This window comes from Trifolium pratense, linkage group LG6 (genome assembly GCF_020283565.1).
Source record: "Trifolium pratense cultivar HEN17-A07 linkage group LG6, ARS_RC_1.1, whole genome shotgun sequence".
NCBI lineage: Eukaryota > Viridiplantae > Streptophyta > Magnoliopsida > Fabales > Fabaceae > Trifolium > Trifolium pratense.
Genome location: NC_060064.1, coordinates 18,420,332 through 18,448,217, shown reverse-complemented (window position 1 = coordinate 18,448,217; position 27,886 = coordinate 18,420,332). Strand labels below are relative to the sequence as shown.

General features: G+C 31.2%; 3 protein-coding genes and 1 long non-coding RNA gene across 5 annotated transcripts in view; 1 reads left to right on the top strand and 3 right to left on the bottom strand.

Moving 5' to 3' along the window:
- The first annotated feature begins 95 nt into the window (after positions 1 to 95).
- Positions 96 to 2,919, top strand: LOC123889262 (cytochrome P450 76T24-like). Its single transcript, XM_045938526.1, has 2 exons — positions 96 to 998; positions 2,108 to 2,919. Exons 1-2 carry the CDS (start codon positions 96 to 98, stop codon positions 2,705 to 2,707), a joined length of 1,503 nt encoding a protein of 500 aa, XP_045794482.1. The 3' UTR covers positions 2,708 to 2,919.
- A 15-nt stretch (positions 2,920 to 2,934) lies between these two features.
- On the bottom strand, positions 2,935 to 5,189 carry LOC123889266. Its single transcript, XR_006802441.1, has 2 exons — positions 4,743 to 5,189; positions 2,935 to 3,359 (listed from the first exon to the last, which is right to left on the bottom strand). It is a non-coding gene; the product is annotated as an uncharacterized LOC123889266 (long non-coding RNA).
- An 11,447-nt stretch (positions 5,190 to 16,636) lies between these two features.
- LOC123889260 (cytochrome P450 76T24-like) overlaps positions 16,637 to 27,886 on the bottom strand; it is a 70,312-nt gene continuing 59,062 nt past the window's right edge. The window contains exons 1-2 of one of the 2 annotated variants that reach the window (XM_045938522.1): positions 18,299 to 19,412; positions 16,637 to 17,399 (exon numbers count right to left, since the gene is read on the bottom strand). In XM_045938522.1, the coding sequence (XP_045794478.1) occupies positions 16,791 to 17,399; positions 18,299 to 19,207 (1,518 nt within the window). In that variant the 5' untranslated portion in view covers positions 19,208 to 19,412 and the 3' untranslated portion in view covers positions 16,637 to 16,790. Of the gene's footprint in view, positions 17,400 to 18,298; positions 19,413 to 27,886 lie in introns of those variants that run through there. The other variant, XM_045938523.1, reaches the window with a different exon arrangement.
- On the bottom strand, positions 22,410 to 25,325 carry LOC123889261 (cytochrome P450 76T24-like). Its single transcript, XM_045938525.1, has 2 exons — positions 24,213 to 25,325; positions 22,410 to 23,275 (listed from the first exon to the last, which is right to left on the bottom strand). The coding sequence occupies exons 1-2, from the start codon at positions 25,116 to 25,118 to the stop codon at positions 22,667 to 22,669; spliced, it is 1,515 nt and encodes a 504-aa protein (XP_045794481.1). The 5' UTR covers positions 25,119 to 25,325; the 3' UTR covers positions 22,410 to 22,666.

Below are 27,886 nucleotides of genomic sequence, written 5' to 3'. Positions count from 1 at the left end.
ATAAAAAAAATATTTTAACCACCATGTTACATGGTGGTTCTTTTCTTCTCTTATAAATATCCATATCACAAAAAGGAAAGGCAAACCAATGAGCCATGGAGTACCAAACACTTCTACTAGGAATTACCTTCGTAAGTGCAACCATTTTCATCTTCATTATTAGAAAATTAAGCCAAACTAAAAAATCTACAAAACTTCCACCAGGGCCACACCCACTCCCCATCCTAGGAAACATCTTAGAACTTGGCAAAAGCCCACACAAGACACTCACAAAACTCTCTAAAATCTATGGACCAATCATGACACTAAAACTAGGAACCATAACAACGATAGTAATCTCATCACCACAACTAGCCAAACAAGTCTTACATGAAAATTCCCAAATCTTTTCTAATAGGACAATCCCTCACTCTGTGTATGCAACCGAGCATTACAAATTCTCAATCACATGGCTTCACCCCTTATCAACATCATGGAAGAAACTTAGGAGAGTTTGTGCTACAAAAGTATTCTCTCCAAAACATCTTGACTCCACAAAAGTCATTAGACAACAAAAGTTGAAAGAATTATTGGATTATGTGAATGAAAAATGCAACAGAGGTGAAGTTTTTGACATTGGTAAAGCTGTTTTTATAACTATGCTTAATTCAATTTCAAACACTTTCTTCTCTATGGATTTTTCTCAAATCACACATGATGAAAAGTCTCAAGAGTTTGAGAATATTGTTCGGGGTATCATGGAAGAAGCTGGTAGGCCTAATATTTCAGATTTCTTTCCAATTCTCCGTCCATTAGATCCACAAAGTGTACGTGCAAGGATGACCAATCATATGAAGAAGTTGTATGAGATTCTTGATGGAATTATTGAAGATAGAATTTGTTCAAGAGCTTCCAAAGTTAATTATGAGGTTTGCAATGATGTGTTAGATTCACTTCTTAACAATATTGGAGACACTAGTTCTGAATTGAGCCGCAATGAAATGGTGCATTTGTTTATGGTTAGTGTTATATTTTCAATAATTAAATTTTGATATTCATAATTTTTTTTTTTTTTGGTAATGTAGTCTAGTGGCTAGAAATATCACTGTTAAGGTGGATAAGTGAGATGATCGGAGTTCAAATACTGATCCCCCGAATATATAATGCAATGTCCTTAGAAGTAAAAAATTAGGCCAAACAACAATTTTTAAAAGCTCTAGTAAAAAAAAAAAAACAGCTTCCATATTTTAAGAAAAATTATAATATATTATCAAACATATTTTTTAACCTTATTATAATAATTAAAAAAAACAACTTTTAACTTTTTTTTTTTAAAAAAGTAAGATTTACCAAACAACATTAATTTTAGTTTTAAACCTATTATTTATAGCTTTATGATTAAAATAATTTCTACACCTAAAAAAAACCGGGTCAAACGGTACTTTAATATCCATAATATATAGAAGTACTTTTTTTTTTCTGTCTCCATTATCTGCCACGTTTTTGTATTTTAAAATTGGGGAAAACTAAAACTTAATAAATTTGAGTTTTTCCTATCAAAATTTGGACGAGTTCGGGCGGATACCAACGGGTAGAAGTTCTATAGTATTGTCATGCCTAGTTCCCACTCTGATTAAGCTAAATGTAAATTTGATTTCACTTTGAAAGAGACAAACTTAATTCTATGTATATAGAAGATTAATTTACATATTTGGACGTTGTCAAGTAGATCCGACTTTAGCTCCCGTCCCAAATTCATTTTAATTTTTGAAGAATCACATATTGTCACGTAAGGTGAAACATATATTATCCCTCGAAGAATTATGGATAATTTATCTAACAACTAAGGAGAATTAGCCACACAAAAACAAATTCATGAGTGATACCCACAAACTAACTTTTACCATATACTTACAAATTTATTTACGTGGCTAGTTGTTATTGATCGTTGGATAAATTATCCACAGTTTCTTATGGGTAACCTAAAAAAAAGCTAACTTAAATCTAAAATTGGGAAAATTTTCCTTCTATGAACAATTTTTAGTATTTTGCTTCATTGAATGGTTTTGCTAATATGATATGTTATATTTTTTAGCTGAACTTGAAAATATGATGTTCCATATATTAGGATTTATTTGTTGGTGGGATTGACACATCTTCAAATACAATTGAATGGATTATGGCTGAGTTATTACGTCACCCCGACAAATTAACAAAAGCAAGAAAAGAATTATGTGAAGCAATTGGCAAAGATGAAACACTTGAAGAATCACATATTTCCAAGCTACCTTACTTACAAGCAGTTGTGAAAGAAACATTTCGATTGCACCCTACAGTTCCATTATTGATACCCCACAAATGTGATGAGAATGTGAACATATTAGGCTTCAATGTCCCAAAAAATGCAGAAGTTTTAGTCAATGTGTGGGCCATGGGAAGAGATCCAACCATTTGGGAAAATTCAACTATGTTCATGCCTGAAAGATTTTTGGAGTGTGATATAAATTATAAGGGTAACAATTTTGAGCTTATACCCTTTGGGACAGGCAAACGAATTTGTCCAGGATTGTCGTTAGCTCATAGGATTGTGCCTTTAATAGTGGCATCCCTTTTACGGAATTTTGAATGGACACTTGCTGATGGACTAATGCCAGAAAACATGAATATGGATGAACAATTTGGATTATCCTTAAAGAGGGTTCAACCTCTTCGAGTTCAAGCTACATAAATTAAACATGGTTGATTATATGTAAGAGTATGCTCATACAGTCAGTGGCGGATCCAGGACCTGGCTCAGTGGGTGCAAAATATTAAACTTTAATAAATAAGTATAATCATACATATACAAAAGTCGTATGCTCAAAAAATTACATTGTACTCAATTTATAATGTATCAAAAAGCTGTTAAAAAAATAATAATAATAATAAATAATAATAATATATCAAAAACAACTACATACATTCTTTATAATTGTCCTTTACGCGAATCCATGCTCTGAAATCGTTGAATAATCGGCTCATCATCAATTTGCTCCAACACATCGCTTTCAATATCATTCATCCATTTGTCCCCCATTCGATTGCGTAATCTAGTTTTTACAATCTTCATGGCAGAAAAGGATCGTTCGAAGGTTGCTGTGGCGACAGGTAAAATCATCGCTAACTTCAATAGTTGATAAACTAACGGATAAACAACATGTCTTCTAGTTTCAACCAACTTTTGTGAAAGATCACCAATTCCTTCCAAAGATGCAAATACAATCCTATGTGGTAGTTCAGCTATATTAAGAGCATACCAGGGTGCTTCTTCCACACCCTTCAGCTTCTGCACAAAGTATAGCTAAAACTTAGGGTGTGAGAATCCTCCCCCATTAAAAATCCTACCAAGAAAAATTCAATGGAAAATAGTACATAAATAGGTCATGGATTCAAACATAAACAATCAAATCAACAAAATCTATAGAAAGATAAACATAAACAAAACAAACTATAACAATGAGAACCAATGAATTTGGCCGGTGGTTGTTTGAGTTGCGGATCTCATTAATGATTGTACTAATCTATCTCTGACCCACAACCTTCATTGCTGTTTCTCTTATTGCATCCTCAGGTTCTTAACACTGCGCTTCCAATTAGGTACATTGAATTGGCTAGTCTGAATTAAAGTAAAAATGAAAAGGACAGGTATACAAACTAGAGAGGATTCTACATTTTCCGGGGTTATCCATTGCAAAGAAAGCATTTATGAAATGAAAAACAAAGCTATTAACCAGAACACCAGCCTGCTTACCATCCCATTCCCACTTGGGATCAGAATACATATTGCTAAAATTGATAGAACAAAGGAAAGCGTATTCAAAACTTTTCATCTCTCAACATCATCTTCCCACCACTAATCCTGTTTCTCATCTGCAAAAATTCAAGTTGCTACTTTTCACTCAAATTAAATAGAATGTAAATGGAAAATTGATGGAGTTGTTGCTTTTCTTCTTCCGCACCTTCATGGTCAGGACAAATCATTTTGGCTAAAATTACAAAGTCATATAAGAAAGAAAGAAAGAAAAATTTAAAATCTGAACAATACAGAAAAGGGGATTAAACAACACAAAATAAAATCCCAAAATTGAAACTTGGGTCAATGATGATCCGCTTCAATATACCCAGATTAAAAACTTCAGTGAAAAAATAGGATCCAACTCAAAACCAATTTAAAAGATGATCCAGAAAACTTTCAACACAGAATAGAACCAAACTCTAAAATTTAAAAAATGGAATTCATATCTCAAAAACAGTTGGCCACAGGAGCTTTGCTAACAATAGACACAAAATGGTACCTAATCTTGTGACAGATCTATGCAGTGATGACCAACAAAGATAGAGATGGGGAAGAACAAATCTCGCAGACAAGAATAAACCAACACAAACACAATCACTATATTGAGAATGTGATACATGTAGTTGAGAAAACTAAATCAACACAAACACAATAAGCTGCAAAATTTTAGCAGAGAAACACATCACCCACACGGCCACACCCACCTAACTAGTAGAATCCCAAAAATTACAAAGGTAACAAACTAATAAACTGATTTCATAAATGAACAAAATTTCAATCACAATAAAAATTATAGATAAGAATAAATCACAAACTTCCAACAAAAATTTCATAAAACCCTAAAATACTAAAATCTCAATTCATTCATAATTTTCAAAAAACCCTAAATTAAAAAAATTAACAAAACCCTAAAATCAAGATCAATTACCTTGCTAATGTTGTCCGAATCTTCGTGAGGAAGGGTTGTGGTGATGAATAGGGAGAGAAATCGCACAGAAATCTGAGAAATTCGCACAACAAAATCGCAGAGAAAAATGGAGAAATCGCACTGAAAAATCGCAGAGATAGGAGACTGAGAGGAGATCTCGCGCGGTCATGGACAGTGGTGGTGGCTGGAGTGGTCGCCGCCGCCGGTTCAGAATCTTCAGATCAAATTTTCGGTGGTTTGTGTGAATAGTTTTGACATGATATGAGAGAATATTAGTTTAGAGAGAAGTGTGAAATTGTATTGTGAGAGTGGAGTTTCAGACTTTGGGTGTCAAGGGGTCAAGGTGCAAAATAAAATATTCAGGGTGGTCAAAATTAGAAAAGAAGAGGGGTACCGGTGGAAATTTTCAAATTTCAGGGTGTGCAGGTGCACACCCTCACCATGCACTGGATCCGCCCCTGCATGATACAGTCATACTATACTATATGTATGTATTCTAGTTTTATACATTGTTTCATGGGGAGAAAGTCGGTGAATAAGATATTTGCAATATCATATGATTTACTTTTTGTTTGGTACAATTATTATTTTTTATACAAGGGAAGCCGTTAGGCTAAATTACAACAAAACTCTACAATTGAAATAAACACCAACACAGTCCTGCCTTGTGCAACTCGGCAAAGGACTATTAAAAACATGTATACCCGTGGGTACAATTAAAGCGTGACCCGCAAGTCAGTTTGCAACCTGGTTAGCCTGCCTATAGGTGTGTTGGAAGGAAATCTCCCACTCCTGCATCTTAAGGCGATTGATGGAGGAAATAATAGAAGCACAAGGGTGATTGTCTGGACAACCCTTCACAATAAGGTCTACGACGACTATAGAGTCTGACTCCAAAATAACTTTACCGTATCCTTTCTCCGTGGCAAATTGGAGTGCTGATAGGATGCCCCATAGTTCTGCCATAAGTGCTGAACAGTTCCCCAACTTTCGAGCAAATATATAGTAAATATGCCATATTTCATTGTAGCTTTCGAACAATAAAATGATTATAGAAAGTTTAGGCCTAAAAAAAAAAGAAGAAAGTTTTGTCAATTGCTACCAAGTTACTCCCTCCGGCCTATATCTAGGCTAGATACATTGATTTTTCAATTAATCTAAAAAGTAAATTTTGCTTATAAATAAGGCCGGAGGGAGTACTTAATTAATTTGTCCTCATCAGTTTTAATAATATTTCATATTTTCTACCATTAAATGTAATTTTACTCGAATAATAATTTTTATTTGTTGAAGAAATCTAGACATAAAAATATGAACCACACAATCTAATAACATCAAAGAAGTTGAGCAAATCTATGCATAAAAGTAGAATTAGGGTTCGAATCCTGAATGCATAATTTTTCACCTTGAAAAAGGTAAAATTTCAGTCATTGCGTTTGGCTGGACTTTTTTTCTACTTATAAGTTTTTTAAACTTAAAGTTACAAAATGAAACTTTAAAGGTAAAGTTAAAGTTGTTTGGATTTCTAAAAAAATTTGTAACATAAAAGTTACTTTCAAAACAATTGTTTGACTTTGACAAAATATAACTAAAAAACTATTATTTTATTTAAAGTTTCTTCTAAATTATTAATTATTAACATGTTTATATATACAATATATAAAATAAGTGAGATATAAAGTTATTTATTTTTTTAATATTTAAGTAACGAGAAAAGAAATGCAGATAAGAAAAATAAACTATTTTTTTTGGTATTAATTCTCAGTTCTTTTTTTTTTACTCAAAAACAACAATATTCATTCATTCGTTCAAATTCATAGGGAATACATCAATCGAATTCATTACATATTCAATTTTGCTATAAACTAATAAGGATGAATATGCAAACAGGCTCACAACATCCGAGTTAATAGCATAAAACGACCGAATGTCATTGACAAAGCCTACAATTGATTTGACAAACTCCAAATGTCCGGAATAATCATGTATCTAGATTTGCAACGTTGATGATGCTAAAGTCATTGAATCTGCACTGAATTTGGATCGAACAAACCTGCAAATCTGAACAAAAAGACAGACATCGTACCAAGACGAGACAAATACCGTACCAAGATGGGAAAAACAAAACAAATACTTGACGCAAAATAATAATATAATTTATTTAAAAATTTACACGGACAATGACTTTAATAAATTAAATTTATTGATTTAACAAGTTTTACAAGAGCACAATAGTTTCACTTATGTTCTAACTTCTAACAATATTTTTTAATAAATTTTTAAATATTTTATCTTGTAAAAAAAATATATCTTAAATAAATTTTCTATCTTAATATAATAATAAACTTAAATATTGAATAAAAATTAATTGCACGGGTCTCTAAACTATTATATATTTTGGGGCTAGCTTGTTTAGGGATGTCAACGGGGCAGAGAATATGCGGGGGAAGCTTCCCCGTTCCCCGCCCCAAAGTGCATGGGGAGAGATTTTGCCTCCATCCCCGTTCCCATGGGGAAATATTTGTCTCCATCCCCATCTCCACAGATCCCCACGGTTCTCACGGAGATCCACGAATATCAAATATTAACAAATTTTCTATATTTTTCGGTCAAATTATGACAGTATTATTGTAAAAATTGGACCTATTCACAATATTCAACCATATATTAAATTAAGTAATTCAACAAATATTATAAAGAGTAAATTAAAATAGAGTTCATAAGAACTTATCTTTTGATTGCGGTAATTGATGTCGGCAACCGTGAAATATGCAATTACGATATCACAAACCATGAACGACCTGCGAAATATCAAACCGTGATACAATACCTGAGGCGTGCTGATCGCACTATCCTTAAGGATTTATCCGCCTCATAAGCGCAAATCCCTCAGGATTCAACAGGTCCTTCCCGAATATGAATCATATCCGAGGTGACAGAACTAGCAAGAAATAATAGAAACCGTGATGTAGATCCAACTCAATTTATGTTGAAGAAGAAAATAAATAATCTCATGAAAACAAATGAAGGAGGAATCATTTTTGTGAACTCATAGTCCTCTCTCTTTTTTTCGTTTCTTCATTCCACATCTATATATTGTCAAGATATAATGAGTTTTTTGCAGCGACTTTTGTCGCTAACAAATGTATAAAGTTGTTGTAAAAGAGTTTTGTTCCATCGGAAAAAAAGTCGCTGCAGGTTGTTGCGATAAGTTCCGTTACCAAAAGTTTTGCAACGATTTTTAATATTGTTGTCGTTAGTAGTGTTTTGCCAATGAATTTTTTTGTTGCCAGCACACAACACAATTGTTGTTATATCTAACTTATCTCGACGATTAAAGTCGTTGCAATAAATTTTTTCCAATATATAGTTTTTGTTCTATATTTTTTCTTCTCAATAATAAAAGTCGTAGCCATAGTTTGATATTTAAACACAAATAATTTTTTATAATTTTTTTGTGAAATTTTTATATCATATTAATTGTTTTATATGATTTCATTTTATTTTAATATTGATTATGAAGTTTTGTCTTGTAAGTTTGGTATAGTCTTCCTTGATGCCTAAAATATAGTATTTTGGTTATGTTCTGATTCACCGATTTTAAAAGTATCCTGCATAGAACAATGAACATAAAAAACTATGTTAGATATTATTAACACAAGAAATAAAAAAAAATTATGAGATTAAAATTACTAGAACTCAAGATTCTTAATAAGAATAAGGATTTCATTAACAAAATCAATAGCTACGTCTTTTCGGTTGGAATGAAAGTTCTTCCCCTTTTTTTTTCTCTCTCTTTGCAATACTTAAAACTAAGAGTTGAGTTTTTCCGATATTTTTGTATCGATTCATTCTTTTGCATTATATCACTGAAAAAATAACAAAGAATTTTAAAATAGAAATAAGAAAGAAAAATTGTGTAAAAAGAATGTTGGTAACATAACTCAAGTTTTATCGTAAGAGATAAAAAGAGGTAGAGGACTCACATTGATGGATCCGTGGAAGGATGCTCCGAGTTGGAGGTTCGAATCCGAGCATTACGGATAACCGGCAACACCGAAAGGGGGTACCTGCAGATAACGCTCCGACGCCCAAGTCAGTATAAGCTTGAGGTGGAGGTCGAGGTTAGAGCAATGCATACCTTGTGAGGTTTGTGAAGGTCGTATATATAGGCCAATAGATATGGCATTGAGCGAGTGAATTTGACATTGAGTTTGGTTCAGCCCAAAAGTCTTGTCCAGAACAAAGAATAATTGAAGAACAATTAAGTAAAGTCATTATTTTACCTTCTTAAAGTAGACACACTTGTGATGTATTGAATTTGAAATAACATTTGAGACTTGAGAAGTTGAGAGAGAGAACCATTACTAAACATGGATTGAGAAAATATTAAACAAGAAAACTGAGTAATTGGAGTTGTAGTGCTTAAACTCTTCCAGCAGTTTCCAAAGCTCACCGAAGAGAAATTCTAGCGTATTACTTACTTAGTGGGAACGGTTTAGTTTTTATCCTCAAACAAGAAAGTGGCTCCTAATTTATTGGTACAAAATATGTAAATAAAAGCCTCCATAATTCAAAGTATGTGTTGATCCATGTTCACAAAATTTTGAGTGAGCAGTTTTTTTTTTTAACCTTGTGAGTCGGATCGGTGGTTAAAAAAGGTAGTGATATAGTGGACAAAAAACTTGGTATATATTTATAGATTAAATAAGATTCTGGACAAAAAAATAACATAGAACACATTTTTATTTTAGTCCACTAAAAAAGGAAAATATTTTTTTTAAGGAAAAAAAAAGCAAATATTTAATTTAAGTCCTTTTAAATTTTTTTTGGTTCATGGATATTTTAAAATATTCTTGAACATATATCGACACATAGGGGGTGTTTGTTTCAAGGTTAGGAATAATATTCCTGGGAATATATGGGTTGGAATAAATATACCCATGTTTGTTACAAGGTTGACATGAAATTATTCCTGGATATGAAGTTTCCTTGGAATAAAATAACTTCCAATAACTTCTCTTATTCCCATGATTTTATTCCCAAGGAAATGGGTGGGAAAGAAAAGTTCCCATGAAAATGGGAATACATTTTAAATAACTTCCAATAACTTCCCTTTTACCCACTTTTATCAATAATTCCTAGGAATGTAGTTAATATGAACCAAACATGTTTTTTCTAAAATACTTGGGAATAAAGTTCCCATTATTATTTCCTGGGAATATGATTCCTGGGAGTAAAATTAACAACTTTGAAACAAACGCCCCCATAGAGATTTGAAATAATAATAAATACTATTGGCTTAATTAGTCTTTTGGTCCTTAAAGATATTTTAGGTTTCACAATAGTCTTTTAAAGAAAAAAAGGTCAGGATTGGTCCCTTAAAGACACATCTGTTTCTCAATTGATCCTTTCCATCAATTTTTTTACAAAAAACGTTAGTTTTAGTAGACTGAATTGTGGATGTCGTTAAGTGTAAGTGGTCCACCAAAAACCATATTAATTTTTAAAATTTTAACCATTGGAAGTTTTTGTTATATTTGGAGTTAAAATTTAACGGAAAGGACCAATATGACAAAAATATATGTCTTTAAGGGACCAATCCGAGCCTTTTTTTCTTTAAGGGACCAATCCGGACATTTTTTTCTTTAAGGGACCATTGTAAAACCTAAAATGTCTTTAAGAGACCAATAGACTAATTAAGCCTAAATACTAGGTATCATAATACACTTGTGTGAAAATAAAAAAAATTATAATTTTAACATTAACATAAACATGGCTAAAAAAAAACATTAACATGAACATATAGTTGTTTTAAAAAAAATAAACATAAACTAGTTAATAGTGATTAAAAACAAAACTAAAATTAAGAGAACGAAATAACTCGTTTTTTTTATGTACTAAAATTAAAATTTGCAATATTTTTTAGGACTAAATATCTTTACTCCTATATTTATTAAGGTTTTTTTTTATAAGAAATTTATTCAAGTTTTTTAATTGTATATGTGTACTACTTTTTTTAATAAAAAATTAGAGATGCCTGTATTATAAAAAAATAAAAAATAATAATTACCCACTAATTAAAACGTGAGAATATGGATAGCAAGTTGTTTGTCAATTGGCAGCAATCTTGGAAAATCATTGGGAAATGGATATCCTATACCAGCGATTTTTTTAATTCGTGGAGATAAGTGTATTATCCCAACGATAAAAATATTGTTAGGAAAAAAGTTACTTATCGCAACCATGTGTAAATATTGCTGCTAATTCCTTTAAGGACAAAACTTAGATCCTGTTCTCTACCTACAGTTCTTACTGTTATCCTATCAAAATTCGACACCTGTATTATTTTTCCACGTCATACATGATAAACTTAACGTCGTTCGGTTGGTTACGATTCTGCAATACACGTTCTTCTAAAGGAGACTATTCAGCCGCACCAACAATGAAGGCATGGTGGCTATGCCGCCATTCACATCCATAGAACAAAACATTTACATAGGCATTATTAATTGATCGGCAGGTTCATATTCCACTATTCCAGATTTAAACATGAATTCTATATACTTTCTGACTATGAAAAACACAAGAAAACCCATATGAACGAAGATTTCAAAATTAGCTATATAGTGTGAGAATCATGTAATTGAAGGGAGACACATGAGCATTATCACCTCCCTCGTTTATTTCCAATCAATCTCCATCACTAACTTCACAATAAATTCCCAAACATCAATACCAACAGTGTCAGAAATACAAATGTTCTCAATAGATCCTGTTACGGATGATTGGATGAATCCGTTCACCAGCGATGTGTCCAACAAAAAGACTTATTCCCAATCTCTGTTTAGTAGTTATAGAACGAAGATATTTTGTTTGAAATCAAATAGAAGTCACGGCGTGAGTTGGAAGAAGTGTCACGTGGAAAAATAATACACGTGTCAAATTTTAATAGGTAACAGTAAGAACAGTAGGTATAGAACAGGATCTAAGTTTTGTCCTTCCTGTAATTTGCCAACAACAATTCAACGGTTGGAAAAATGTTACAGCCATATCTCCTAATCCTTGTAGTGATATATTTTCATCTCATTCCAATTAAAACGGTTCAACCTATTCATCTATTAACAATATATAGAAATTTTTGTTTTCTATCCAAACAATCTTCACTCTACCCCAACATATTTTTCAAAATACCCAATATACCCTTATAAAAAATTAGTATATTTTAATTATTTTTTTGTCGTATTATACTGTTCCAGTAAGCATTTATCTTTGCCGGTAAATTAATTTTACCGGTATACTTTTTAAAAGTGTTTCAGTATGTTAATTTTACCGGTACACTTTTTAATAAGTGTTCCGGTACACTTGGTTTTATTTCATTGATAACTAGTAGCATAAGTGTTCCGGTATGTTTTTTCACAAGTTTTGAAAAGAACTTCCATACCTGAAATTTGAGGAAAACCAGCAACCTCATAAAACATGTAACAACCTAAAAGTTGAACTCTTGCAGATATGGTTTTGCCACAGATTTTGTCAGAAAGAACAGGAAGTTTACTAACACAGCTGTAACACGGCTGTAACAATCTCAGTCTGTGAGATCTCCTCTACATTGGAAGATACCTGTTATGCTGTTTTGGCCATTACCAGTTGTTGGTTTGTAGAACTTTGTTTTTGTTGATTGTGAAACTAGTGAACCAAAGAGTGCTGAAAGAGATTGTGAATATGCACCATTTGGATCTGTGAAAGTTTCTTTTGAACAGCCTTTGTAAACTAGAGTTGTGATATCAGAAGAAGATGATGATTCAGAAAGATGGGTTGTGGAGAAGATGAAGAAAAAGAACAAAAGAAGAAAAAGGGTCATTTTTGGGAAACAAAGTTGATGCTCTGCAGTTATCGACGAACAAAGAGATCAGTCTTTAAATTAAACATACCGGAACACTTATTAAAACCAAGTGTACCCATAAAATCAACATACCGGAACACTTATTAAAAAGTGTACCGGTAAAATTAACATACCGGAACACTTATTAAAACCAAGTGTACCGGTAAAATCAACATACCGAAACATTTATTAAAAAGTGTACCGGTAAAATTAACATACCGGAACACTTTTTAAAAAGTGTACCGGTAAAATTAACATACCGGTAAAGATAAATACTTACCGAAACAGTTTTTTGGGAGGATGAAACAGTTTACCGGAACAGTATAATACGACAAAAAAAAATACTAAATTTTTATAAGGGTATACTAGGTATTTTGAAAAATATGTTGGGGTAGAGTGAATATTGTTGGGGTAGAAAAAAAAAATTTCCAATATATAAAGGAGATAGGAGAGTTTGGGCTGATTTTTTTTGGGTCCATCTTGCCCTTCACTCTAATTTGAAATAACACTTAACAATAATACCAACAATACCCTTGATTTTTTTAGTAGCAACAAATTTTATTTAATAACAAACTCAAAATAACATAAGACATATATTTCTTTTTATGTTGACATAAGTTAGACACAGGCAGACGCGCGCCTGACCCGCTAGTTAGGAATAAAGGGGGTATAGATGCCAATTGAAAATATAACGTGTACTTGACCAAGTTTAGTAAACACATGTTTAACATATCATTAATAATAATAAACATGAGTTAATTCTTTTGAAAACTATATAAAAAAAATTTAAATAACTTTAAAATAAATTATAACAATAAAATGGACAACAATCCCCCACAATTTATTTTAAAGTATAAAAGAATACTCAAAAAACATTTTCTGGATTAACATCATTGATGTAATGCATCAAACTAGTGTAGCAAGCTATATGAACCAGTCTTAGACTGATAGTACTTAACACACAGTAACATTGGTGTAGCAAACTATATGAACCAATAAAACTTAGCGTATGTTAGCGGTCTACCAATCGCATTACACCCCACAATTCTTGTTGTTGCCGCTATGTTACGCGAAAAGGCCGTGCGCTTGCCTGAATTCTTTCATGAGTGCTCTAGAGATTTTGCCAAGATCTCATACAAGTGGCCCCACTTGACACTCAAATAGGTGATTTTATCAAGTGTATGCTGCAAATCATACACCACCCATAAGGGATATGAAATTCATTAAAAGCTTTATAGTAAGCTTAACCTCTCAATAATGCAGTGTCTAACACTTTTTCACTCACACCATAGGAAAAGGACTAAGACAAAAATTATTTAATTAATTTTTGGTGCTAGCAGATCTAACAAGTAACTTGTTTTTACCCATATGAACCTTATTCATGGGATCTCCAATCACAAAGGTTGAGTTCCTATCACTTGTTGATTTCAATTGGCTAAAATCTAATTCCCCTCGATGTATCACAAAATTATTTACACAAATGATGAAAACGTAATTTTCTTTCATCAAGTAATATTGACTAAGACGTCTCTCTAAGTCAATTAATCTCATATAATGTTTATACAAATCTATAACAATAAACTTGTTCTTCACAATAAATCTACAAGTCTGCTTATTTAACTAAGCGACAACATTCTCACTTAGAACAATTCATTAGGTAGACCGATTGAGAAACGATTTAGAATGTTGTCATTATAGATTTATTCTCATTGGCTCCTATCATCATTGTATTATACTAATACAATGGCTCATCCGCTATAATTATATCACATTATTGTCAAATCGACATTCATATTATAATTCATCAGGCTTACTTAGATAAATTCTAACTGACAACATCTCCACAATTGAGGAAATAAAACTCAAGATTTGATTTATTATACATGTCTGCTTGTTGCTGCAACTGACTGCGAACCTCTATATATAATCCGTTTGCTACAGGTTGCAATTTTTCTGTTATTCAAATAATCTGGTGGGTTGGGTTTACTTCTCTTGTTAATTACTTGTTTTCCAGGCAAAATTGCGAATTGGATATGACGAGCAAACTCCCTTAGCTGCATTAAGCCAAGCTGCAGTGTACACTGAAGAACACTCCAAACCACCTCCTGAAATTCACTCTCCTTTACAAGAGGTAATCTAACAGGGTGAATGTCACATGTGCTTTAGTTTTAAATTTACGCAGTTCATTTGTTTATGTTTTTTCACATATGGCTTCATTTTGCACCAGGCTGCGCAGATTGTTAAAAAATTCTACTCTGTTCTTCCTGATTATGACAAAATTGTGGCTGCAATCCTTACGGATGGTGTATGGGAACTTCAAAACAAGTGTGATGTTACTCCTGGTGTTCCAGTTGGGCTTGGGCCTATGCTGTCAATAGCAACCAAGGGTATAGCTGAAATTCACTTAGATGGAGAGTTGGAACGTTTCTGGATTTATTTTCTTAAGAATAAATTTGCCAAATCAACTCATATTTCACTTCAGGAACCATTTTAAAAGTTTTGTGATTTTGTAAGGATTAAAATCATACTTTTTTTATGGGGACTAAAATCATAATAAGTCTTGCAAGAACCGTTTTCATATTTAAGCATTTTTTGTTTGTTATTATTTTATATATCATGAAAATATCAAAATATAAATATTTATTTAAAAAACAGTCCAACCTGATTGAATCTCAATCTGACCAGTTGAACCTTGAGCCGGTAAACACATCATAATTGGAGGGACCTTTTTTATATTTAAGCCTTTTTAGTTTGTTATTATTTTATGAGGAGTGATCTGTTGACTCAAGGAGTAAGTTTCTATTGACTAACTCCGCTTAATAACTCGATATCGGCATTATATTTCTTCAATCCAACCATTGAATTCAAAGATCTCATTGAGTAGATCAACTCCACAAATTTTTTATAAAAATTCAAAAAATATAGTTATGTATTCAAACTATTGAAATTCAACGATTTTTTTTTTAAAGTTTGTCGGTGTGGGTGTTTTTTTTCCTCAAAATTTTCATTTTTATAACGTTCGCTACTTAAATAGCCGTTTAAAATCTATTTTCATCTTACGGGTGTTTTTTTTTTCCTCAAATTTCTCATTTTTATAACTTCCGTTATTTAAATAGGGGATGAATCCGCTACTTAAGTAGCAGACATTTAAAATCTTGAATTTCATGTAAGATGTTTTTTGTCTCTCAAATTTCTCATTTTTATAACATCCGCTACTTAAGTAGCGGAAGATAAAAATGGAAACTCGTAGGCGTGTGAGAAACCGGTACGATGACAAAAGAAAATCTCCAATAAAATAACCGCAATTACAACATTGGACCAGGTTGGATAAACCCGCTAATTTCCATTTTGGGTTGGGTAGTGGGTTACCCAAATTGTAATTTATTTTTCCAATTAAATAACTAAATGACAAATCATCACATTTTTTCATAAAAATAACTCAACCGTTGTATTTTCTTAAATATACTATAATCTATTTTCACTATGAAAAATAACGATCTATTTTGGTTGGATAAATCCACTAATTTCCGGTTTAGATAATGGGTTACTTGAATGATTTTTTTTAATTTTTTTAATATTAAATAACTAAACGATGAATCATCGTATTTTTATAAAATTACTCAATCTTTTTACTATCGCAAAACATAGTGTAACCTATTTTCACTGGGAAAAATATACTACGAATAAATGTTATTTGATCTAGTTCATTAATTATTGTTTATATGTGTATCTACACTTTGAAAATATACAACCTTTTGTTTTTATTAAGTTCACAAATGGCTATAACATCATCCTTTATTAAGAAATTATTTTTACCCGTTTCAAATTGTAGTATCCAACAAATTTGGATTCTCTAAAGTCATAGTTTCCTAAATTTCTTACATTTAGGCAAAACTTTAGGGTATTTTGGTCTTTACAACATACATAAATGCACCTAGATATGCAATATCTTTTTTTTCTCTCTCTCTTAGTTCATTTTTACTTGAATTTAGGTGAATTTAGGAAAAACAAATTTAGAGAATCCAAATCCATATGCAACAATATAACAATTTTAGAAGTCTCAACAACGACGGGACAAACATAATTGCAGTCATATCAAATGCATCTATTTTCATTTTATCACAAATGTTTAATTATATTCATATTTTCCCTTCAAACATATCCATCTATGGTGATGAAGTAGCTTGAACTCGAAGAGCTTTGATTCTCTTCAGGGTTATCCCAAATTGCTCATCCATATTCATGTCTTCTGGCTTTAGCCCATCAGCAAGTGTCCATTCAAAGTTGCGTAGAAGGGATGCCACAATCAAATACATAGTCCTATGAGCTAATGGCAATCCTGGACAAATTCTTTTGCCAGCTCCAAAAGGTATAAGCTCAAAATTATTACCCTTATAATTAATATCACACTCCAAAAATCTTTCAGGCATGAACATAGTTGGATTTTCCCAAATGGTTGGATCTCTTCCCATTGCCCACACATTGACAAATACTTGTGCATTTTTTGGCACATTGAAGCCTAATATGTTCATATTTTCATCACATTTGTGTGGTAGCAATAATGGAACAGCTGGGTGCAATCTCAATGTTTCCTTCACAATTGCTTGTAAGAAAGGTAACTTTGATATATGTGATTCTTCAATTGTTTCATCTTTGCCAATTGCTTTACATAATTCTTTTCTTGCTTTTGTTAATTTTTCAGGATTACGTAGTAGCTCTGCCATAATCCATTCAATGGTGCTTGATGTAGTATCTGTCCCGGCAACAAATAAATCCTACTCAAATAAATATGGAATGTCTGTTAACTTTAAGGTGAGAATTGAAATTGGCCTAATTCAAATATACAAAATCGACTTGTAAGGTGAAAATTGTTTCTTACTTATAAACGATTGTCTAGGTCAACTCACATCCGATGTGGAACTTCTTAACATTACATCCAACCAAATGTGCGGATGTAGTGCAGTTAGAAACATATATAATCAATCCGCATATTTCATAGATTATAAAAACAAAACAAAAAAAACCATATTCACATATTTGTAGAGGTTAATTATTTTTTTAGTGGATTTTGCAGCCTATAGCGGCTAGACCTGAATATTTTAAGTGTGGGGATTCTCGAACTCTTTAATAATGATTTAGTAGCTACTAACCGAGCTATTTGGAGGAAAAGAATAAAACTTAGTTTAATTCACCATCAAAGAAATCAAAGTATAGATGTGTTTGATATATTAAAAACAAAAGGGTTGGATAACAATTTCAAGTGTTACTGTATTTTATTTTAAAATTATTTTTGGGAACCGGACAAATTAGGGGCTATGAGATTGGATGGAAACTGAAATGATAACTTGTTATCCCAAGAACATATTTTCTAAATTATCAAAATAATATTGTCCATCAAAGTACAAGACAAAAATTGTTAAATGCCTTGAAGTTTATCTATGTTGTTGGGTCCTATATTGTTCGGTCCAATTATTATCTTTTACGAATCAAACAGATTTTAAAAATAGTGTTTTAAAAATTATCCAAAATATTGAAAGGTTGTAGGGATATCTTGGTATCATAGACCCTTGAGAGGTCTGAACTATTTCCACCCCTACATACGCCTATAAACTCCTTAAAAAAGTGATTAGATTATGATTTACTGAAATTCAATTACTGAAAAAACAATACTAACCTGAAATAGATGCACCATCTCATTGCGGCTCAATTCAGAAGTGGTTTCTCCAAGATTGTTGTTATTAAGAAGTGAATCTAACACATCATTGCACACCTCATAATCAACTTTGGAATCTCTTGAACAAATTCTTTCTTCAATAATTCCATCAAAAATCTTATACACCTTTTTCATATGATTGGTCATCCTTGCTTTTACCCTTTGTGGATCTAATGGACGAAGAATTGGAAAGAAATCTGAAACATTAGGCCTACCAGCTTCTTCCATGATTCCCCAAATAATGTTTTTAAACTCTTGAGACTTTTCATTGGGTGTGGAATGAGTCAAATCCATAGAGAACAAAATATTTGAAATTGAATTAAGGACAGTTGTAAAAACAACCTCACCAACATCAAAAACTTCACCTTTGTTACATTTTTCCTTCACATAATCCAATAATTCTTGCAACTTTTGTTGGCGGAGAATTTTTGTTGAGTCAAGAATATTTGTAGAAAATACTTTTGTAGCACAAATTTTTCTTAGTTTCTTCCATAAAGCTAATGGTGGAAGCATTCCAACTGAGACTTTGTCATGATTAAGTGCATAAAGTGCATGTGGGACAGTTCTATTAGAGAAGATTTGTGAATTTTCATGTAAGACTTGTTTGGCTAGTTGTGGTGATGAGATTACTATGGTTGTTATTGTTCCTAATTTTAGTGTTATGATTGGTCCATAGATTTGAGAGAGTTTTGTGAGTGTCTTGTGTGGGTTTTTGCCAAGTTCTAAAATGTTTCCAATGATGGGAAATGGGCGTGGCCCTGGTGGAAGAAGATTTGTAGATTTTTGAGTTTGGTTTAATTTTCTAAAAATGAAGATGAAAATGCTTGCACACATAAAACTAATCAGTATTAGAAATATTTGGTACTCCATAGCTTTTTGCTTTTGCCTTTATCTTTTGTTGATTTTTCTACATATATATATATATATACACATTATCTAAAAGTCATATGTGGCGGTGGCACCCATCCAATATCGTAGTATTCGTGGGTATGTACACAAATTAATTATAAAATTTTATTGTTATGACAAAAAATTTAGATGAATTGATTTTCGAATTCACCATTTTGAATAGACCAAAAAATTCAATAAGTAGTAATAGAGGTATTTATAAATCATTCATCAAAGAGATTTTCACACAGGTCATGGGAGTCGAACAACTCTTACAATATAGTTAACTCTTTTATGGCTGAACCAACATTTATCAACATTTTTGTACTTGTGTTAACTCTTTAATTTCAGAGAAGAGGGGATCTAGTAACTTGAGTGTGGCCTCGAAGTAAATAAAATGTAATAAACAATTACTCTTCTCAGTGATCGAACTTCAATCCACCCAAATGATTCATTATAAGAGAAACTCATTATTTAATATATATACGTAAGATACTTCCACTCATTATTTTGTTTTTAAAATAACTCTTATTTTAAAAAATAAAATAAAATAAATATTAAAAGTTCTTGTTATTTTTACTCTTCCATTTAGCTAAAATCTAACAAATTGTGATATGTTTATAGGATCTTATGACGGTTCCATTGATACACTTATTGACACAAATGACGTTGTACCAAAGCTGATTGAGTTCATGGGAAGAGATAATATGCCCCTTTATATAGGTATGAAAGTTTGACGATATGAAAATTGTAACTAAATTTACAAGGACACGACAATTGAAATTTCGTTTAAAGTCGTTATTGAGTGTTTTGCCCTAGCTATAAAAAAAATTAGAAAGGGATAACAAGGTCTCGACAATTGAAATTCCGTTTAAAGTTATTATTGACTGTTTAACCCTATACATAAAAAAAGTTTTAGAAATTGATAACAAGGACATGTACAGTTGAAATTCCGTTTAAAGTCATTACTGACTGTTTTGCCCTATCTATAAAAAAAAGTTTTAGAAAGGGATAACAAGGACACGACAGTTGAAATTCCGTTTAAAGTCATTATTGACTGTTTTGCCCTATCTATAAAAAAAGTTTTAGAAAGGGATAACAAAGACATGACAGTTGAAATTCCGTTTAAAGTCATTATTGACTGTTTTGCCCTATCTATCAAAAAAAGTTTTAGAAAGGGATAACAAGGACATGACAGTTGAAATTTCGTTTAAACAAGGACACAAAAATTGAAATTCCGTTTAAAGTCATTATTGATTGTTTTGTCCTATCTATAAAAAAAGTTTTAAAAATGGATAACAAGACATGACATTAAATTTAGCTACAATTTTCATATCGTCAAACTTTCTATAATAATGCATGTTAGAAATGAAGAAGCTTGCAACTACATATATACAGAGGTTAAGTCATCAACCATCAAACATAATTCTTTCTTTTCATGTACAAGATAATGAATGATACATTCCTATGTAAAGGGGCATATTATCTGTTCCCAAGAGCTCAATCAGCTTTAGTACAACGCCATTTGTGTCAATAAGTGTATCAATGGAACTATCATAAGATCCTATAAACATATCACAATTTGTTAGATTTTAGTTAAAAGGAAGAGAAAAAATAATAGGAAATTTTAATATATATTTTATTTTTTAAAATAATAATTATTTGTTCTACAATCCCATAATGTAGGAACCATTAGATTTTCAGTTGTTGTTAAGAGCTCTATACTGCGGATAAGTAATTACTAACAATGAATCTAATTCTCTTATAGGCTAGGGCTAGGAACTCAAAGGATAAAACATAATATTAGAATTTAAGAATGGTTGTTTTGTGGTTTGCTTTATAATACTGTAACTTGAACATTTGGTAAGATGAGAATGCTTGCACCTGTCTTTTCTTTTTGTGACACATGTTACATATATATATATATATATATATATGCAGTAAAGGAGAATGAATCCTCTCAAGTGTAATTTACACAGAGAATAAAGTGTGATTTGTTACCATTGATTAAGAGATATGAACATATAAAAATTTAGAGAAAATGAATTTAGATGGTGTTAGATTACACTTTTTTATTCTCTCAAGTGTAAATCACACTTGAGAGAATCCATTCCCGCAGTAAAGCATTGGTGCTCCAAAAGTCACGTGACACTCTATATACTCATCAGGTACTCATGTGTATATTGAGTACATGCACAAATTAATTTTACAATTATAAATTTTTTATTTATGATGTTATTACTTATTATCAGAGTCTCTATTTCTTAGGTTGTTTTAAGTGTAACACCCTAATTTTTAAAAATGATTATTTTATTTAAATGAATTAAATTTTAATGTGTTTATTCGTTAATTGATTTAATTATTGAGGTAAAGATATTGATTTAGCGAGAAAAACTATAAATTAGAATTTATTTAATTTAGTAATTAAATTAAAAATGGAAAAATAAATAAGAGAAAGTAGTTTTATGAAGAAAATAGAAAATTAGAAGAAAATAAGAGGAGGGAGGTGAGAATATTAAACATGTGCAGAATGGGAGGGGGGTGAGCACTAAAACTATAGTGTTTTAGGGAATTGGGGATGTTAAAGAGATAGGGAAGAGAGAAATAGTGAAGAGAGAAATAAGAGAGAAGAGAGATAGAAGAGAAATTGAATAGAAATTTTATATGGTTTGAATGAATAGAAAAGTGAGAAGAGAAAAATTAATAAAAATGGGAAAATAACAAATTTACCCTTTTCTACAAGAAAATAAATTAGTTGAATGAGAGTATTGTTTTAAAATTATTGTCACACAAATCTCTCATAATACGGAGAGATTTATTTTTGGCAGTTATTAATCATTATATTTCTCTCTTTCCTTATTTCTCTCCTCATCCAAACCATATAAATAGCTAATTTCTTTGCTATCTCTCTCTTTCTTATTTCTCTCTTTTGTAAATCTACCTAAACAAACACAGTGTTAGGGAGGTGTATAGGAAGAAATTGAAAACAAAGGTGCAACTAGGAAAACTGACTAATGAATTTTTACGAGGAAACTATATATTTTTTTATTATTTTTTTAGTGAAATTACAATGAAGGATATAAAACTTGCAACATGGTTAAAAGTAATAAGGATAAATTATTAACTTTGATGGTAATTGATTTTAATATATTAGTAATAGATAAGTGTAACAAAACATTAAATATTTTAGGAAATCTACTACTAATATATTAAAATCGATTACCACCAAAGTCATTAATTTCTACGAAAACAATGAGCAAGAAACACAACAATTGCTCTTGGAAAGAAGGATAAAGATAAAAATAAAGGGATGCAGTGGAATACAAAGGGCAGTTGGGAACAAAACCAACGGATGAGATTTGTTTTTCGCTTTCTTCACGTATGCGTTCGTAAATTAAGCATTGGCCTTTATTATAGTATAAAGTTTTGCAACATATCCATCTAAGCTAATGAAATAGCTTGAACTCGAAGAAATTGAACCCTTTTTAAGGTTAATCCAAATTGTTCATCCATGTTCATGTGTTCTGGCATTAGCCCATCAGCAAGATTCCATTCAAAGTTGTGTAGAAGGGATGCCACCATTAAATGTGCAGTCCTATGAGCTAATGGCAACCCTGGACAAATTCTCCTGCCAGCCCCAAAGGGTATAAGCTCAAAATTATTACCCTTATAATTAATATCACACTCCAAAAATCTTTCAGGCATGAATATATTAGGATTTTCCCAAATGATTGGATCTCTTCCCATGGCCCACACATTAACTAATACTTGTGCATTTTTTGGCACATTGAAGCCTAATATGTTCACATTTTCATCACACTTGTGAGGTAACAATAATGGAATTGGTGGGTGCAATCTCAATGTTTCCTTCACAACTGCTTGTAAATAAGGTAACTTAGAAATATGTGATTCTTCAACTGTTTCATCTTTGTCAATTATTTGACATAGCTCTTTTCTTGCTTTTGTTAATTTGTCAGGGTTTCGTAGTAGCTCTGCCATAATCCATTCAATTATACTTGATGTTGTGTCAATCCCAGCAACAAATAAGTCCTAACAAATTAAAACATTATTTCAAAATTCAATTAAATGTAGCCCTATGGTATTAGCAAAAGGTGATGATTAATGCTTAAACCGTGCACATGAATAGTAGAACTGTTGTTGTTGCTGACTTTTTCTGAATAAACCAAAATTGAAACCGATATGTACCAAAAAAACGATGTTTTCTCTCCTCACCTCCCATGAGTCTTTTATACTCTCAATATTCCAATTTTGCCCTTGCAGAAAAATTCGGTTCGCAGAAACCGAATTTTTACTAGTGCAAATTCAGAGTAAATTTCGGTTTTTAGAAACCGAAATTTGTTTTCAAGGCAAAAAAAAAACTTCGGTTTTTCAAGGGCAAAATTGGAAATTCAAGGGAGATAAAAGATTCATGTGGGTGGGAAGAGAAAACATCCAAATAAACACTATACAACAAATATCCAAAGTGGTCCAAACCTAATTTTGGTCTAAAGTGGTCCAAACATACCATAATCAATGTAAAGACTAAATGAATGTTCAAATGAACCAAATGGATGTAAATTAGTAAGAAGAAAACAATTAGGGCAGGTTAAGTAAACAGTAAAAAATTCAATGTGATCCTTGTCTAAGAGGAAAATATAGTTGGGAGAGAATATTTAATATGATGATTAATCATATTAAATAATAGTGAATACTTTCTAATATAATATGATTATAGAAAAGTTGATGCAGCTGAGTTGATCCCTACATATTTGCAAAAGCTAAGGAGTCATTGTTTAAATGAACTTTGACGTAGCTATTTTTAGTAGTTAATCTAAAAAATCATTATTATAACTTTTTTAAAATGATTTTTATTACAGTAAGCAAACACACAATAATTTTTGCATTTCTTAAAATTGTTGAATATTAAAATCATTTTTTTATAATCAATAGCAAATAGACTCTTAATTATCGAAATACCAATACTAACCAGAAATAGATGCACCATCTCATTGCGACTCAATTCAAAAGTTGATTCTTCAATATTGTTGTTATTAAGAAGTGAATCTAGCACATCATTGCAAACCTCATAATCAACTTTGGAAGCTCTTGAACAAATTCTATCTTCAATAATTCCATCAAAAATCTCACACAACTTCTTCATATGATTGGTCATCCTTCCATACAAACCTTGTGGATCTAAGGGACTAAGAATTGGAAAGAAATCTGAAATATTAGGCTTACCAGCTTCTTCCATGATACCCCAAATAATGTTCTTAAACTCTTGAGACTTTTCATCAGGTGTGGAATGAGCCAAATCCATAGAAAATAATGTGTTTGAAATTGAATTAAGAACAGTTGTAAAAACAACCTCACCAATATCAAAACCCTCACCTTTCTTGCATTTTTCATTCACATAATTCAATAATTCTTGCAACTTTTGTTGGCGAAGAATTTTTGTTGATTCTAGCATTTTTGTAGCAAATACTTTTGTAGCACAAACTTTTCTTAGTTTCTTCCACAAAGCTAAAGTTGGAACCCACCCAACTGAAAATTTGTTATGATCTACCGCACAAATTGCATGTGGGACAGTTCTATTAGAAAATATTTGAGAATTTTCATGTAAGACTTGTTTGGCTAGTTGTGGTGATGAGATTACTATAGTTGTTCTTGCTCCTAGTTTAAGTGTCATGATTGGTCCATAGATTTGAGACAGTTTTGTGAGTGTCTTGTGTGGGTTTTTGCCAAGTTCTAAGATGTTTCCTAAAATGGGAAGTGGGTTTGGCCCTGGTGGAAGTTTTGTAGAGTTTTGTGTTTGGCTTAGTTTTCTAAAAATGAAGATGAAAATGCTTGCACACATAAAAGTAATCAATATTACAAGTATTTGGTACTCCATGACTTATTGTTTTTAAGCCTTTCCATTTTGTGATATACAACATATGTATTTATATAAGAGAAGAAAATCACCGCCATGGTTTGATATCATTAGAATAATTTAATTAAGCATGTTCGATCTCAATCTAATGTACGTTCAACTAATTAAAATTGAAAGAAAATTAGTTATTTTTTTTGATTTTTTTTATAAGAGATAATTCACCTTTCTAGATCTATCGTATAGTTAATATATCTTAGTCTAATTGAAAAGATATTAGTGTTTCATTTGATCACTCTTTCTCTTTGATTTGGCTTTGGATTTTCCCAAGTACCATTGTTTAGCTTCGGTAGCTTCATTTTTGTCCTTTGTGTGTATTTTCATTCAACTAGTCACAATACATGGTTCCCTTCTTTCATCCCATACAATTCATAAGTGGTGATGGTTAAGCACTTAAGCTGCATACAAAGAGAAAGAGTCTTTAATATGATTAATTGAACTTTTTTTGACTAAATGATTAATTCGCCTTATCCCTTACTCCCTCCGAACATAAATATAAGTAAAAATAATTATTTGCGCGGCATTTAAGAAATTTAGTTAAGTGTAGTTAATTTTCTTGATTTAATGCAAAACATAAGTTAAGTTTACTATATTACCTTTTGAAAAGTGATTTATGTCTTGGAAATCACATAAACTTTTGAAAAGTGAAATGATTAAATAAGAGCATATTATGAATAATAGTATTAATTAATTTAAAAATAATTAATTTTTACTTATATTTATGTCCAAAATTTGAAGTGTTTTTTCTTCTTATATTTATGTCCGACCTTAATACTATGTAGCACTATGTAAATTATCTTGTACAAAAGCTTATTGAACAAAGATTGTCATGATCTAGTAATCACATCAATTTCAAAACAATGATGTAGATGTAGTAGCTCTGTAGTACTACAAGACAATAACAGAGAGACACGTTGTTGTATTAAATGTACGAAAGAAAACACATCACATCACATGATAGTAATAGTCAAACATAACCGGCCGCCATTTAGTTAATCAAACACTTGTCGGTTAATCTTCTTATTTATCTCTCACAATAAAAACCTAGTTTAGAAACTCGGAATTTTCTCTTTTCTAAATAAACATTGTTTTTTTTCTTCTTCTTCTTCATCCATTGAGGAGGGATGGTTTTGAGTATTTTTTATTCAGAATCACCTCTCTTTATTGTTTCTTCTTAATATCTATTAGTGTTATTTACATATATTTCAGTTATTATTTTTCTGTTTTGTTGTGACTTTGTTGTTTTGTTCGTCGTCTTGTGCAACGGTTGTTTAATTGTCTCATTTTTGTACGGAGTTTGTTTGATCAGAGTGACAGATCAACTTCAACTCATTACAAGTTATAACAATAATATATAAAATTGGTAAGAGAAAAACAATAATATACAAAATGATGCTTTTTCTTTTGTGGTCAAAATTATCTTCCAAAGTATGCTTTCAAAATTTTAAATAAATAACACAAAATTAATGTGTTAGAAGATATTACAAAATTACCGTACGTGTTTGAAAATATTAGTATGCGTTAACAATTATTAGTTTGTGCTAAAAAATAAAAAGTATAAAAAAGAATCAAACTGTTTCAATAAAAAAAACAATTTTATTTTAAATAAAAAATGCAAATTACTTCAATGCCCCTTCTTTTAATTAGCTTTGTAAAGGAAAATATTGATTCTTTTGTAAATAAAAAGTGGGAGTAGACTTGTTAACTTACTCCGACATATTTTAGGTGGAGTAAGTTAGCAAAACCCTATATATATATATATATATGGAGAAAGAGTAAGTGTAGCTTAAATGGTAGTTACCAGAAAAATTATTTGAGTGGCCGGAGTTCGAACCCCGAATTTCACGTTTCCCCACATTTACATGTGTAAATTTTGTCATTAGTCTATTTGAGAAAAAAAAAAGAGAGAATATATATCGTATGAGAATAATAAGATCATCTCCTAGAGTATAAAGAGACTTTTATAGTCTAATGATATGTACCTTATTTTTTTATCATTGAAGTTCCATTACGTGGCATAAATGTATCAAAATTGATGATCGGCACCTTATTTAAGGTATCGTATCATCAATTTAATATCATCAATTATAAGTTAAAAAAATAAATGTAGAAGGGATCACTTGTTAATAATGTATGATACCCAAAGTGACATCACCGTTTGAGCAAAATATGTATGAGTTGTATAAGTAATGAGTATTATATGACATTGTAGGAACTACTTATTAATAATGTATGATACCCAAAGTGATATCACAATTAGAAATGCTCTAAGAATAAATAGGAGTCATTAAATTAAAATGGAGGGTTGTGAGCAAAAGCCTTAGTAGTAGCCTAAGGGTCCGTTTGGTAAAAATAAGCTATAAGCTAGCTGATAGCTGATAAGCTAGCTGATAGCTGAAAAGCTAGCTTATAGCTGATAGCTGAAAAGCTAGCTTATTGAAATTAAAGTGTTTGGTAAAATTAGCTTTTAAAGTGGTTATTAAATATAAAATTACATAATTGATAGTGGGTAGTTTATTTTTTAGAGTGGGTAGTTATTAAATTAAAGGGTAAAAATGGAATAAAGTGTAAAAAGCTATAAGCTATAAGCTCAAATGCTACTTGAAATAGCATCTGGAAAAAAGCTATAAGCTAGTACAAAAAGCTTGTTACCAAACACCTCTAATTTTTTGAAACAAGCTTATAAGCTCATATAATAAGCTATAAGCTAGCTTATTTGTGTTACCAAACAG